General features: G+C 54.6%; 1 protein-coding gene across 1 annotated transcript in view; it reads right to left on the reverse strand.

Moving 5' to 3' along the window:
* Positions 1 to 300: 300 nt before the first annotated feature.
* Positions 301 to 13488, reverse strand: part of LOC102941782 (kelch-like protein 23) — a 28458-nt gene continuing 15270 nt past the window's right edge. Inside the window, exon 3 of the mRNA XM_007059638.4 lies at positions 301 to 2352. Coding sequence (XP_007059700.2) covers positions 2040 to 2352 — 313 coding nt within the window. The 3' untranslated portion in view covers positions 301 to 2039. The remainder of the gene's footprint in view (positions 2353 to 13488) is intronic.

Raw genomic sequence — 13488 nt, forward strand, 5'->3', positions numbered from 1 at the left:
CCCACATCCTCCCAGCACTGTCCAGTGGCTGCATCGGCTGCTGGAGATGGTAGTAAGAGGTGAGTCCTGGTGCAGGTGCTAGAGTCTGCAGCCTTCTAGCATCAGTGCTTTTCAGTGAATATAACACAATTTGGGCCCCTTAGGTACAAATGGGGTCAATAAGACTCAACTATGTACCATGAATTGCTCATAATTAAACAGAATTCAATTGCAGAGCCAGGACAAGAACCACATTCTGATACCTACCCTCCAAACCATTGTTACATAGTTGAACTTTAAAAATAATGATAATACAAGATGTCAGACAACCATCTCAATCAGAATTTATTTAATCAAAGTTTACTAGCCAAAGATTAATACAGCACTATTCAGAATACAGAAAGGAAGATTTTGTGCTTTACCCAGCCAATCTGAAGTCTCCTTGTATGCATACATAGTCACATGCATTGCTCTATGGCTAATTAATTTCCTGTCCATCATAGCTCTAGACCGTAATGTTTAACAAATTATATCATTTGTAAGTTCTGACACTACCATCTTTGGAGTGTCTCTCTTAGGGAGCAGCTGTTGCACAAGTAAAGTGCAGATAAATTTTCAAACATGACTAGGAATCAGGTCTTATTTCTCTCGTTATACATGTAGTGGGTAGAGCTGGGCAAATAACTGAGTTTTTGGTTTGGTGATAGTTCCATGTTTTTAAATGTTGAATTGACACGAAAACAATTTTTTTGACACTTTTGCAAATTGAGGGGTTAAAAAAATCATTTGGCCTCAGACAAAACATTTCACTTTGATTTTGAGCATTTTTATAAAACATTTTAAAAACTACAATTGAAGGAAATTTTGTAACGAAAAAGTTATTTTGAATTTAAAAATTTAAATATTTTGTTTTGAAAATGTCAAAACAAAATGTTTGGACTTGTTTGGAGTTTGTTGGCTTTGTTTTCAAAATTGGTGATATTACCTCACCCACCTTGTCTCACAAATTAGTGAAACATTTCAGTGACTCCAAATCATTTTTTGCAGAGAAACTGTTTCAGTCAAAAACTGTCACCCAGCTGTGAAGCAAGCAGCCTCATACATAATAATGAACTGAAATGTTGCAGCAGGGAGTTACAATGTACCGGTTCTGTGTGAAATCCTGGCCTCATTGTAGCTAACTGCAAAATTCCATTGACTTCAATGGCCAGGATTTCATCCCCTGACTGAGCACCATAGGATTAGAACAGCTCAAAGTGTATGTGGGCTCAACTCCTCTTGTCATTTGTACAACTCTCTCCATAGCCATCAACAGCAGCTCTGAACAGGGTTCCCTAGGTGCTACCTAATACCTGAGTGACACTTTACACATGGAACTGAGTCAGCACAAAGGTGATGAGGGCATTGGCTTAAATAAAGAATCAGTTTAAATCCTACCATATGCTTGCTCTTTTCCTTCCAAATAAAATCAGGGCCCTGCCCAAGCTCCTTAAGAACCCAGAGGAATGAAGCATGAAGTAGCTCAGGTCTTTATAGTCTCCCTATGGCTCTATTTGCATTTTAGGTACTGTCGTCCCTATGAGCTGAAAATAAAAATAAATTTTCAGCTACTGAAATTTGGATTTCTTTGGACAGATGCCTTTCACCTGCTGCTGCCTGGAGTGCTCTTTATCATTTGAGAAGCTGCAGTCCTGTCATTTGGAAAAATCAAAACAACACAAACAAAAACCCAACAGCCATGTTTCTGACTGACCCTGCAATGCTATAATTTCTTCTGCTGCTGCAGAGGCCAGGTTAGTGAGTTTGCTAACAAATGTTTTCATGGAATCATGCTGACACCAGCGGAGATGTCTTGATAAAAAAGGAGCAAATCTTCCATATCCATGTTGGTTCCTTGAGGACAAAGGACACCAGCATTTGCCAAACTGGAAAAGACAAAATCAGGGGAGGAATAAATGATGTTTTCAAGATTCTACAAGTTCTACAGACAATAAATATCAGCCCTTGTAAGCGTTAACACACTGGAATCCCTCTCTGTATAGTGACCTGGCCAGCCTTGCTTAAGCCCATGTGTCAAATCTTCGTATAGAGACACACCCATAAATAGGAACTGGGCAAGGGACTTTGCCATCTACCACCTGACATGTGTCAGTATAAGGGTCAAAGAGCACCATGTTGGGGACAGCCACGTTCCCCTTCCTCTGTCCCAGGAGATACATTTGGCCATTGGCAGTGCTGCATCCCATGAAGAATTTCTGAGTCAGGCACTCTTCATCCACTTGGGTCCATTCATCTGTGTCCATATCAAAGCGAAAGGCTCCACCTCCTATGGTGTAGAGAGCTCCATTCAGAGCTGTAACACAGAGGTCATACCTAGGGAGAAGGAAAACTGGTGATCTCTGCAGGACACAAAGAGGAGGGTCAGCACCCCCAGCATGCATCTAGTTTCATCTAAACTGAAAACCATTTAACAATTGGTATAGATGCTGAGAATAACTCAGTTTGACGATAGTGAGTGAAGATCTCAGGCCCTTTCTGCAATATTTTTACTAATCAACTCTGCTTTACTTGCATCAGAAGTTAACTGAAATGTTGCTACTCTTTAGCTTTCAATAGCAACCATCCACTTCAGGAAAAAAATCACCTCCTTTAAATAGTTATTAATCTTTCCCAGGACATTTTCAGGGAGTTTAGGGCCTGGGATTTAATAGCAATTGCCTCTCTTTTCTTCTTTAATTCAATGAATACTGCTTTTATTTTGCATTTAAGTATCCCCCTGCAGCCCCAAACAAGGGCAAAATGCTTGGGCAAGACCACTAGATAGTGAAACTGACTAGAAACTGAGCAGTCTAGTGTCACTGTCCAAGTCCAGTGAAAGTGAAAAAGTAAACAATAGAAATAATGCCAGCCTTTGGTGATCATATTTTAAAGTGTGGTGATTGTCCAAAACAGCAACTTGGGGCTGTTTTTACAATCTTTCTCAACAGATCTGCTCTTAGAATGAAATTCACTTGTGCAGAGGAGAGCATGAGGCCTTCACACCAGCGCATCAGCTTTGTGCTGGCCCTGCACAGAGGTAAATTTCAACCTTTGCCATCAGATTAAAGGGGCACCTAAGCATAGAGAAAAAACTGCCTTTGTGATACCCTAGGGAATATTTCAGTTCTGCAGAACACCTTTCAGACTCATGAATGCATCAAGGACATTTCAGAGGGTAGCAAATGGTCTAACCCAAGTTTTGATAATTGAAGACATACTGACATACCTAGATGACTTCATTTGTTCCCCAAAAACTGGGAAGGAACATCTGGTAGGAATGGAAAGGATCCTAAAGCTTTTTAAGGAGTCAGGGTTTAAATTTTTGGGAAACAAATATCAGTTTATAAGGAGTCACATCTCCTTCCCAGGACATCTAGTCAGTGTGAGGAGCACCAGGAAGAGGTGGTTCAACAGTTTGTAGTTCTCTGTGGGTTCCACAAAGATGTGTACAAAATTTTGCAGCATGAGCAGCAGCGCCATTATACCAGCTAATTAAGAAGAACTTTGTCTGGACAGAGCAACACCAAAAACCATCGGCGTCACTGAAAGAAGGACTTCTAAACCATGCTGCGCTTAACTTCGCAGATCCATCCCATCCATTCCTGGTAACCTTGTGATGCCTCAAAGTTTGCTGAAGGATTTGCACTTAAACAAATGGATGAGCTCGGTAGGTGCAGAGTGGTGGCTTTTGGAGGTCGCAGATTAAATGAGAGGGAAATCAAAGATTTGGCTACAGAACTGGAGTGTCTAGCACGTGTGGAGGCCTTCAAGGCTTATCTTCCATACTCAGAATTCACAGTGTACACAGGGCACTGTGCCCTGCAGTGGCTCTGATGAGGGACATTTTCAGCAAGCAGCCGGGTGCCCAAGCCACTGCCAATTATTAAAATGGACTATCAATTATTCTCCTCATTGCATTTAGTAGGCCTTTGCAGGAACTTAGCACTACTAAGGCAATGCTGGGAGGGAGAGGTTAAGACAATCCCCAGAAGTTAGCCTGACTCTATGTCCTCCCTAATACGCTGGGATAAGTTGTCTGTAAAAACAGGAAGTCTGAATATATTTTAAAACTGTCATTATGGAAAAATATAGCTGCCAGCCTAATGGCTCCAAAATGCTTGCTTAACCATTTTGGGTTTTTTTTGTTTTTGTTTTGTTAGTAACATGTTTTTGTGACACCTGCTTTTTGCCCAACAGTTGATTTTGTTTGGTCAGCTATGTAACACTTTTGATTAACATATCTTTGTAGCTTTTTAAGTACAGTAACTCCTCACTTAACATTGGAGTTACGTTCCTGAAAAATGCAACTTTAAGTGAAATGATGTTAAACTAATCCAATTTTCCCATAAGATTTAATGTAAATGCGGGGGGTTAGGTTCCAAGGAAATTTTGGGGGGGAAGACAAAAGGCATTATATACTGTACAGTACTGTAATGTACTGTGGTTGGGAGCTACCCCTGGCTTACCCCACACAGGCATAGCCCACTGCAGATAATGAGGCAAGCAAGGACGCTAGGAAGCACCTTGCGCAGCAGCAGCTTCCCCCCAGAAGAACAGGCGCTGACTTTGCCAGGGGATGCTCCAGGCCTGCCTCTTCCCACCCCCCACTCCACCCCGGAGCACACCGCGTCCCCACTTCCACTCCCCCTTCCTCCCAGCACTTCCCTGCCGCCAAACAGCTGTTTGGCAGCACTTAGGACTTCTGGGAGGAAGGGGGAGGAGCGGAGACGTGGCGCTTCCCCGCTCCTCCCCTCCCTCCCTAGCACTTCCACTTGTTAAAATTCCACCCACAGGCTGCACAGAAAGTTAGGGATGAATCCCACACCTTCTCTTAGAAGTTTTGCATGCTATTTAGGCTAAGATGATATTTCTCTTAATTTCACCACATTACCTTTAAGTATCTCACTTACATTTTTAATCTCTACAATCTGTTCTTGTTCTCCTTCCTTGGGGCTGGATTCTGAGTAGCTCTGGCACAGGTGTGCAGTAGGAGAGGAGGAACTAAGGCTCCCCCTGTCCTGACACTTGCATGACATAAATTCTGGGCAGAATTTCAGTTCCACAGCTCTGAGACTCCTCCAAAATTACTTCCACAGAGGCACTTGGCACCGCAGATGTAGCAAGGAGAATTAAGTAGAACCATGGCTCTGTCCCTTCCTGTTATCAGCTATGCTGGGGAGTACATGTCCCTAATGAAGATCTATGCTGAAACGGCATGATCTTGACCTTGGTGTTTACAGCCATTGAGTACCTGTGGATGGTATCATATCACCTCCTCAGAGCTGTACTTCGGCAAAGGGTGCCTATTTAGGGTCTGATTTTGACATGCTAAATCCATAATCTACAAGTAATAACATTGCAGTGCACGTCATCATATGATGCCACTTCTGCCTGCACCTAATGGTCACCTGACTTCCTTCTTAAAAGACATGGGTATTTCCAATTTGAACTGGAAATACATTGCATGCCACACTAGAATTCCATCACAAAAGGTACAATATTTGTATAATGGAGGTGGAGAAGAGGAACTTGTCCAATGCTCTCCTGTAAAGCTGCTGCTCTTCCAGCAGCGGTAGATGCGCTGGAGGATAGGGATAGGATACAGAGGGACCTAGACAAATTAGAGGATTAGGCACATGACTTATGAGGAGAGGCTGAGGGAACTGGGATTGTTTAGTCCGCAGAAGAAAAGAATGGGTGGGTGGGGATTTGATAGCTGCTTTCAACTACCTGAAAGGGGGTTCCAAAGAGGATGGATCTAGACTGTTCTCAGTGGTAGCGGATGACAGAACAAGGAGTAATGGTCTCAAGTTGCAATGGGGGAGGTTCAGGTTGGATATTAGGAAAAACTTTTTCACTAGGAGGGTGGTGAAGCACTGGAATGCATTACCTAGGGAGGTGGTGGAACCTCCTTCCTTTGAGTTTTTTAAGGGCAAGCTTGACAAAGCCCTGGCTGGGATGTGTGATAGACCCAGGCCAGTTGGGAACAGCAGAGTAGCCCTATTGGGATCCGGGAAGTGCTAAAGGATCTCCCCTTCCCCCCAGCCTAAGAGGAGGATCCACAGACCTGGACACCAAATGATTACGGGGGACAACTAATGAAATAACAGGAACAGGGGTGTGGTCAAAGGGTCAAATGAAGGGAACCGGATGGGGACACTGAGCAGAGAACCCCGGACAGCGTCCACTGCTCCTCAAAGGAATCAAGGCAGTCAGTGGATGCCGCCCAGAGGAACTCTGCCTGGATATGTGAATGGATGGAGGATCAGAAATAGGCCCCACAGTCACAAGAGACTCCATCGGCCAACCTCCTCACCCTGGTTTTATAGATGGCCATTTTAGCCAGGGCCAGGAGGAGGTTGACCAGGAGGTCCCGTGACTTTGTGGGGCTGCAGATAGGGAGTGCATAAATAAAAAGGTGAGGGGAAAAGTATAACCAAAAGCACAACAAAATATTTGTGAGGAGCCGGAATATGGGCTGCAGCCTGGCACACTCCAAGTATGTGTGCACCAGAGTTTCCCTCATGCTGCAAAAGGGGAAGGTGCCTGGGATAGGGGTGAACCACACCAAGTATACGCCTGTGCTCATGGCTCCATGAAGGAGCAGCCAACTGATATCCCCGGTGGGACTCAGGACCAAGGTGGAATATAGGCTGGCCCACCGGGGTTCCTCACCCTCCAGAGGTGGCAAGAGGTCCTGCCATTTTGTATCGGGGCGGGATGCGATGGTTAGGACGTGAAGGGTGTGGAGCACGAGCGTGTATAGATGTTTCCTTGGCGCGGTCTGGAAGCAGACTAGCTGCAGCTCGTGCAGCTGGCTCATGGTGAAGGGGCAGGGGGGTTAGTTGGGTCCACAGGGCAGGGGCCCGATGAAAAGGTCCGGTGGGCCTGGGGTGGAGGGTGGGTGGGGCATGCTCTCATGCAGGACCCGGTCGAGGTAAACCTGAGCAGCGGGCGGCAAAGCAGCCCTCACCTCCTGAAGTACGCGCCAGGGAGTACGAGGTCTGGAGAGCCCCATGCGCTGAGCGAGTGTCAGGGGATCCAGCCAGTCTTCCCGGTTGTAGTCCAGGAGGTCTCCAACTCATGTGACTTCTGCAAGGACCAACCTCTGGCGCACCAAGGGAGACTCCGCCACCTGCACGCAGAGCTGGGGGTTGTGTAGCAGGGGCTCCACAAGATCTGCCCCCTTGGTGGCTGCCACGGACCTGGTCATTGAAAGCAGTTTCCAGGTCCGGAGGAGGTCCTGGTAGAAGAACGGCAGCCCGGGTCCTGGACCACAAGGAGCACATCGCCGGCATACACTGACAGGACCAGCTGCAGCTCCGGCTCCCGCAGGACCAACCCCATCAACCTCCTGCGGAGGAGACAGAGGAAGGGCTCGATCGCCAGAGCGTACAGCTGGCCCAAGAGGGGGCACCCCTGCCGTACTCCTCGCCCGAAGCTGACCGGTTCGGTCAGGGTCCAGTTGAGCCTGACCAGACACTCTGCGGAGGCGTACAGCACCTGGAGAAAACCCACAAACTGGGGTCCCAAGCTAACGTTCGCAGAGTGCCCAGGAGATACCCGTGATCCACCCTGTTGAACGCCTTCTCCTGATCCAGGGACAGGAGGGCGAATGACAGACCGTCCCTACACCCGAGTTCCAAAAGGTCCTGGACCAGATACAGGTTGTCGAAGATGGTGCGGCCCGGGACGGTGTAGGTCTGCTCTGGGTGGATCACGTCCGCCAGCACGGACCCTAGCCGCAGCGAGATGGCTTTTGCTACGACCTTGTAGTCCGTGCTGAGGAGCGAGACGGGACGCCAATTTCATAAATCGCAGAGGTCCCCCTTCTTTGGCAATTAGGCGAGCACGGCTCGCCTGCACGAAAGAGGGAGGACCCCGCTCTGCAAAGACTCGGCCCAGACAGTAACTAAGTCTGGGCTGAGGACGTCCCAGAACGCGTGGTAGAACTCCACGGTCAGCCCGTCCATGCCCGGAGATTTATTGGTGGGCATGCGGCGGAGGGCTTCCGAGAACTCAGCCAGAGTGAGAGGCAGCTCTAGCCGGTCTCGGTCGCCCACGCTGACCATCGGGAGTTCATCCCAGAGCACTCTGCAAGCGTTAGGATTGGTCAGATCCGGGGAGAAAAGGCCTGCATAGAAGGTCCTGGCCCTCCCGCACGTCTCCACCGGATCCGTGAGGGGGGTGCCGTCCTCTGCGAGGAGGCAGGTGACATGCTTCTTGGCCCCCCTCTTTTTCTCCAGGGCGTAGAAGAAGCGGGAGCCACGATCCATCTCCCGAAGGAGGCGGATGCGGGATCGAACAAAAGCACCCCGGGCCCGATGGTCCTCGAGGGCCCAGAGCTCCTCCTGCTTCTCCCAGCACGCCCCGCAGAGGGATGGATCCTCGGGGCTGGCGGCCAGACGCCTCTCCAGCTCTAAGACCTCCCGTTCCAACTGCCCTATCGCCGCATCCCTCTGTTGGCTGGTGCCCCGGGTGTAGTCACAGCAGAAGAGTCGGGCGCGCACCTTCCCTAGGTCCCACCACCGCCGCGCCGAGGGAAAGGCACGCCTCTGCCCTCGCCAGGCCAACCAGAACTCCCGGAAGGACACCACGAAGCCCACATCCTCCAACAAGCTGTTATTAAAATGCCAATAGGCCGGCCCCAGCCTCTCTGCACAGAGAGAGACCATCACGCTGGCCAGGTGATGATTGGAGAATGGGGCCAGGCGGATGCTGGAGGAGTGGGCCTGTGAAAGATGGAAACGTGATAAATAGATGCGGTCCAACCGGGAGTAGCGCGACCGACGGGCCTCCACCCGGACAAAGGTGAACGTCAAGACGTCGTCCGGGTGGTGGTCGCGCCAGACATCCACCAGGGAGTGGTGGTCGACTATCTCCAGGAGGACGTCCGCGGCGGCCGGGCACTGCTCGGTCCCCGAGCGGTCCCGCTCCTCGAGGGTCGTATTTAAGTCCCTGCCCAGGACCAGGCACTCGTGAGGATCCAAAGTGCAGAGGAAGGCGGACACCTGCTGAAAGAAACGTAGCCGCTCCGGGCCCGATGTCGGGGCATAGACGTTGACAAGATTGACCACGAGCCCCTCCAAACGGACCCGGAGGTACAGCAGGCGGCCCGGCACAGCCTCGGCGACCCCCAGCACCTCGGGCTGTAGGACGGGGGAGAACAGGGTCGCCACTCCAGCCGTATGAACTGTGAGATGGCTAAAGTAGACCCTGTCCCCCCATTCCAGCCGCCAGCTAGCTTCGGCGGCCGGATCCGTATGGGTCTCCTGCAGGAAAATCACAGAGTGCCCCCTCTCCCGAAGGAAGGAGAGCACCTGGCACCTGCGGAGACCCATCCTACAGCCCCGGGTGTTTAACGTGATGATGGTAAGAGGTTCCATGAGGAGGGCTGGGGGGGATCCTCGCCAGCAGGGATGCTCGCGGTTCCCAACGGGCCGCGCAACAATCCGTGACCTACCCCGTAGGTAATTAGGGCGTCACGGAAGAGGCGGACCCGCTGGTAAGTAGTGGCAGCCTGCTTCCCGGTCCTTTTACCCTCCCGCATAAAGGCCCTTGCGGCCCGGAGGATGAGATGGAAATCCCCCCATCGCTGCAGGGCGAGCTGCACCTTATTACGGGAGCCCCGGACGTCCTCAAGGAACTTCCGCAGCTCCTCCTGCAGCGTATGGGGGGCCGGGGCCACTAGCCTCTGCTGTTCCTCCGGAGGGATTACTGACACAGCCCCGTGGCCCACCAAAACAGGCAGGCAAGGGGCAGACCCCCGACATGGCACCCGATGGGCTGGCTCGATTGGGGGCGGCGGAGGGAAGGTAGCAGCCCCTAGTGAGTCAGGACTGGGGAATACAGAAGCCGCTCCCTGGGGGCTATCCTCTAGGAGTGAGGAGATGACGGACCCAGGGGCGGCAATGATAGCATGGGAGGTGGGGGGGACAGGGGCGGGGTTGACATCAGGGCAGGACAGGGATCAGAGTAAGGGCAAGGCAAGGGTTGGGTGCAGAGCCAGGGAGAGGGGCAAAGGTAGGATCCTGGGCCCCAGGAGCCAAGCCGTTGGAAAATGGCCCCTCTCGATCAGGCTCTGGGAGGTGGGGGTGGGGCAGGGGGCCCTCCATGATGCTGGGCTCTGGCACCACGGCCGGCATAGTAGTCACAGCACCGTTGGTGGGGTCCCCGTCCGGGAAGGAGGTCAGTCGCCCCACGCCCTCGAGGGGCAAGCCGTGGGGCTCGGGTCCCAGTCGCAGTGCACCAGCGGTCGCCTCGGTGGACTTGGCGGCTACCAGCGGGGTGCCACCCACGGCCGGGCAGATGGAGGAGCTCTGGGAACCCTCGGAGGTGGGAGCAAAGGTAGCAGTTAGGGGAAGGGGACATGGGACAGGCGGGGCCGGGGTGAGGTCGCTCAGATCGAGGCCCGCTAGCAGAGGGTCGTCCTCCCCCTGGGTGACTGGGGTCAGACCCAGGGCCTCGATCTCCTCGTAAATGGACGGGAGCTCTCCTTCCACCACCCCGGAGGTCTCCCTACCAGTGCCCGAAGCGACACTCACCCCGAGGCTCACGGGGGCTCCGGATGGTAACGGGGCAGGTGGGGCTCCATCGGGGTCCTTGGAGGGAGGGGACTCTAAGGGAGGGACGGTACTGCCCTCCCGTGCTGCTACGTTTTCCCCAGCCGGCACCAGGGGATGGTATGCGTCCGCGGGCAAGGCAGAGGGCTCGGCATCGGCGCCCCCCCTTCTGGTCTTCCGGGGGGCTTCCGCATCAGTGGAAAGGAGCGGAGATCGAGCCTTCCGTTTGCCCCGCTTCCCCTGGACTAGGGCCCAGCCCTCCATGGCATCATCGGGGGGCTGGCTAACAGGGGTCAGGTCAGGGGGCAAGGATGATGGCTCAGGGACCGTGGGAGGCTGCGGTGGGGCGGAATAAGGGAGGGAAGAGTCCCCCTGGGGCGGGCCCTCTCCCACGCTTGGCGGTATCCCTGACGCACCCTCCTCTAGGGGCCCCGCCGAATTGTAGGCAGCAGAGGCAGGCTCTCCCGCTCGTCTGGGCGTGCTGGGGGGAGTGCCCCTTGGGCCCGAGCGGGAGCAGTGATGGACTGAGGGGGAGGAGGGGTGACTTCAGGCGCCGGGCAGCCAGGGGCACCGGCGATGACGGGGCCAGCGCCCTGCCGGGGCTCGGGGGTCCCGGATGCCTCTCCTTGCCAGGCCAATGGGCAGTCCCTCCGGACGTGCCCCATCGCCCGGCAGAGGTAGCACCGGGCCTCCCCCATGGAGTAATGCACCAGGTAGTGGGCCCCCTGGTAGGGGATCAAAAAGGACCCCTCAAGCGCCTCTCCGTCCCGCACTGCCGGCGGCAGTTGCAGCTGCACTTGCCGGTGGAACGAGAGGACGTGACGGAGGGCGGGGTCCTTGCAGCCCAGGGAGAGAGGGCTCAAAACAGAGATGGGCTTCCCCAGGGTAGAGAGGGCAGGTAACAGGGCGGCATTGGGAAGGAAGGGAGGGACGGAGGTCAGGACCAGGCGGACGCCCAGGTCGTCCAGCGGCTTGAGGGGGACGAACACGCCCCCCACCGCCAGGCCCTTCTCCACCGCCTCCTGGCCGGCGGCCTCCGATGCCAGGAAGAAGACCACCTTCCCGTACATTTTGGTGGCTGCCACAATGGCCGTGGGCCCCACCGCCCTCGCCAACGCCCGCACGTAGGTCTCCACGTGGGGCGAGGTGGGCACCAGGAGGCAACGGATGCAGTGCTTCCTGGTGATGGTGGGAAAGGGGCCCCGGCCGCTATAGATGGTAGCGGAGGTGGTGGGCGGGGGAGATGACATAACAGTAGGCGGGGGGGCTGCCGTCACCTGGGCGTACGCCCTCGGGGCCGGGGGAGGGACACCCGCAGAGCTGGTGGAAGGAGCAGCGGGGCGGGACGCCGCGGCCTGTGGCGGGGCCGCGGCAGCGAGGGCAGTCCCTGCCATGGAGGGCCTGGACTTTTTGGCAGGGCGCTTCCCCTTCTTCCTACCCTGGCCCTTCCCACCGGCTGGGGGGCTCCCCCAGAATATAAGGGGGGGAGGGACGTGGCAGCAACGGAGGTCACCCCGGTGCCCGCCGCTGCCGGCACCCCAGCGGGGGCGGTGACAGGCGGTTTGGCAGCGGCGGCTGCGGTAGAGGCTCGGGGGGGTGACGGAGGGGCAGGCGGGGGAGGGGTATCTAGGGCTGCTGGAGGGGCCCCACCCATCATATCCCCCGCCATAATGAGCAGGGAGGAAGGGAAGGACACCAGAAAAAGGAGGGGAAAGGGGAGGCAGGTCAACCACTCCTCTCCGCTAGGCTGCAGGCAGGGGAGGAGGGCGCCAAGGGGGATGGGCTGGACAGGGGGGATTTCGAGGGCTTGTGGGGGACAGTCACCGATTCAGGGTAGGAAACCGGCTCCTCTAGCTGCACTAGGGGAGGGGGGTCATAACAACATTCAGGGAGTGCAGTGAGATCGGGGCAAACTCAAACAGGGGAAGGGCACAAGCGCATGGGAGGGGGCATGGGCGCACTGAATAAGGGACTAATCAGGGCAGGGGTATCACATGGGGCGGGGGAGGAACCAGGCTGGAGGCAGGACAGGGAACCTAGGGGCTGACTTCAGAGGCAAGGTAGGGGCAAACAAGCAAAGGCTGCAGAGGGAGAAGGGCGGGGCAGGCAACCAAACTGAAGCCAGCGAAGTGCTGGGGTAAAGGGGAGGGCAGAAAGGCTGCAAGGGGAAAAATGGGGCAGGGAGCCAGGGACAAAGCTGGGGGCTTGCTAAAGGGGGTCAGTCCAGGATGGGGCGGGGGGGGGCATGTGCACCCACGTGCGCTTGCAGAAGAGTCAGTGCGGGCTGGTTACCGCTGCAGGCCCACTACCGCTGCAGGCCCAAAAGGTGGTGAAAGGGGGCAGCAGGCCCAGTGAGCAGCGGAGTCCCAGAAGCAGGAGCTTGAGGCAGATGGTAAATGTCCACTGGGGGTGGTGGAGGGGGCAGCGCCGACAGTGGTGGTGGTGGTGGTGGTGGTGGTGGGGAGGGTTTGGAGGACACACAGATGGACTGGGGGGCAGGCTCCACGCCACACCCCCTGTGTCCCCACAAACACAGTCAGAACCCCCACCACAAGAGCACAGTCCAAAAGTCACTCAGCCTTCTGGCCCCCTCCACAATGGTCTGCAGAGTCCCTGTGCGCTCCCCCAGCAGCAGATGGCCTCGTCCCCTCCTTCTTCGGGGTCCGGCAGCTCTCAGGCAGCAGCAAAGGCAGCAGCAGCTCCAGGCAGCAGCCCGGTGGCCAGGCAGGCAGAGAGGACCCCTCACAGGTGGTGTTGATGGTGGTGGTGGTGGTGTCCACAGCAGCGATAGCAGCAACGGCTGGGGTAGGGGTCCCTCACTCCCCCCTTCTGGGCAGCGGGCCAGCAGCCCCCCCCCCAAGGGGCTGTAGTTGGAGCAGTAACAGCAGCACCCAAGGGTGGGTGAGTG

The sequence above is a fragment of the Chelonia mydas genome, chromosome 25, assembly GCF_015237465.2.
Source record: "Chelonia mydas isolate rCheMyd1 chromosome 25, rCheMyd1.pri.v2, whole genome shotgun sequence".
In the NCBI taxonomy this organism is placed as follows: domain Eukaryota; kingdom Metazoa; phylum Chordata; order Testudines; family Cheloniidae; genus Chelonia; species Chelonia mydas.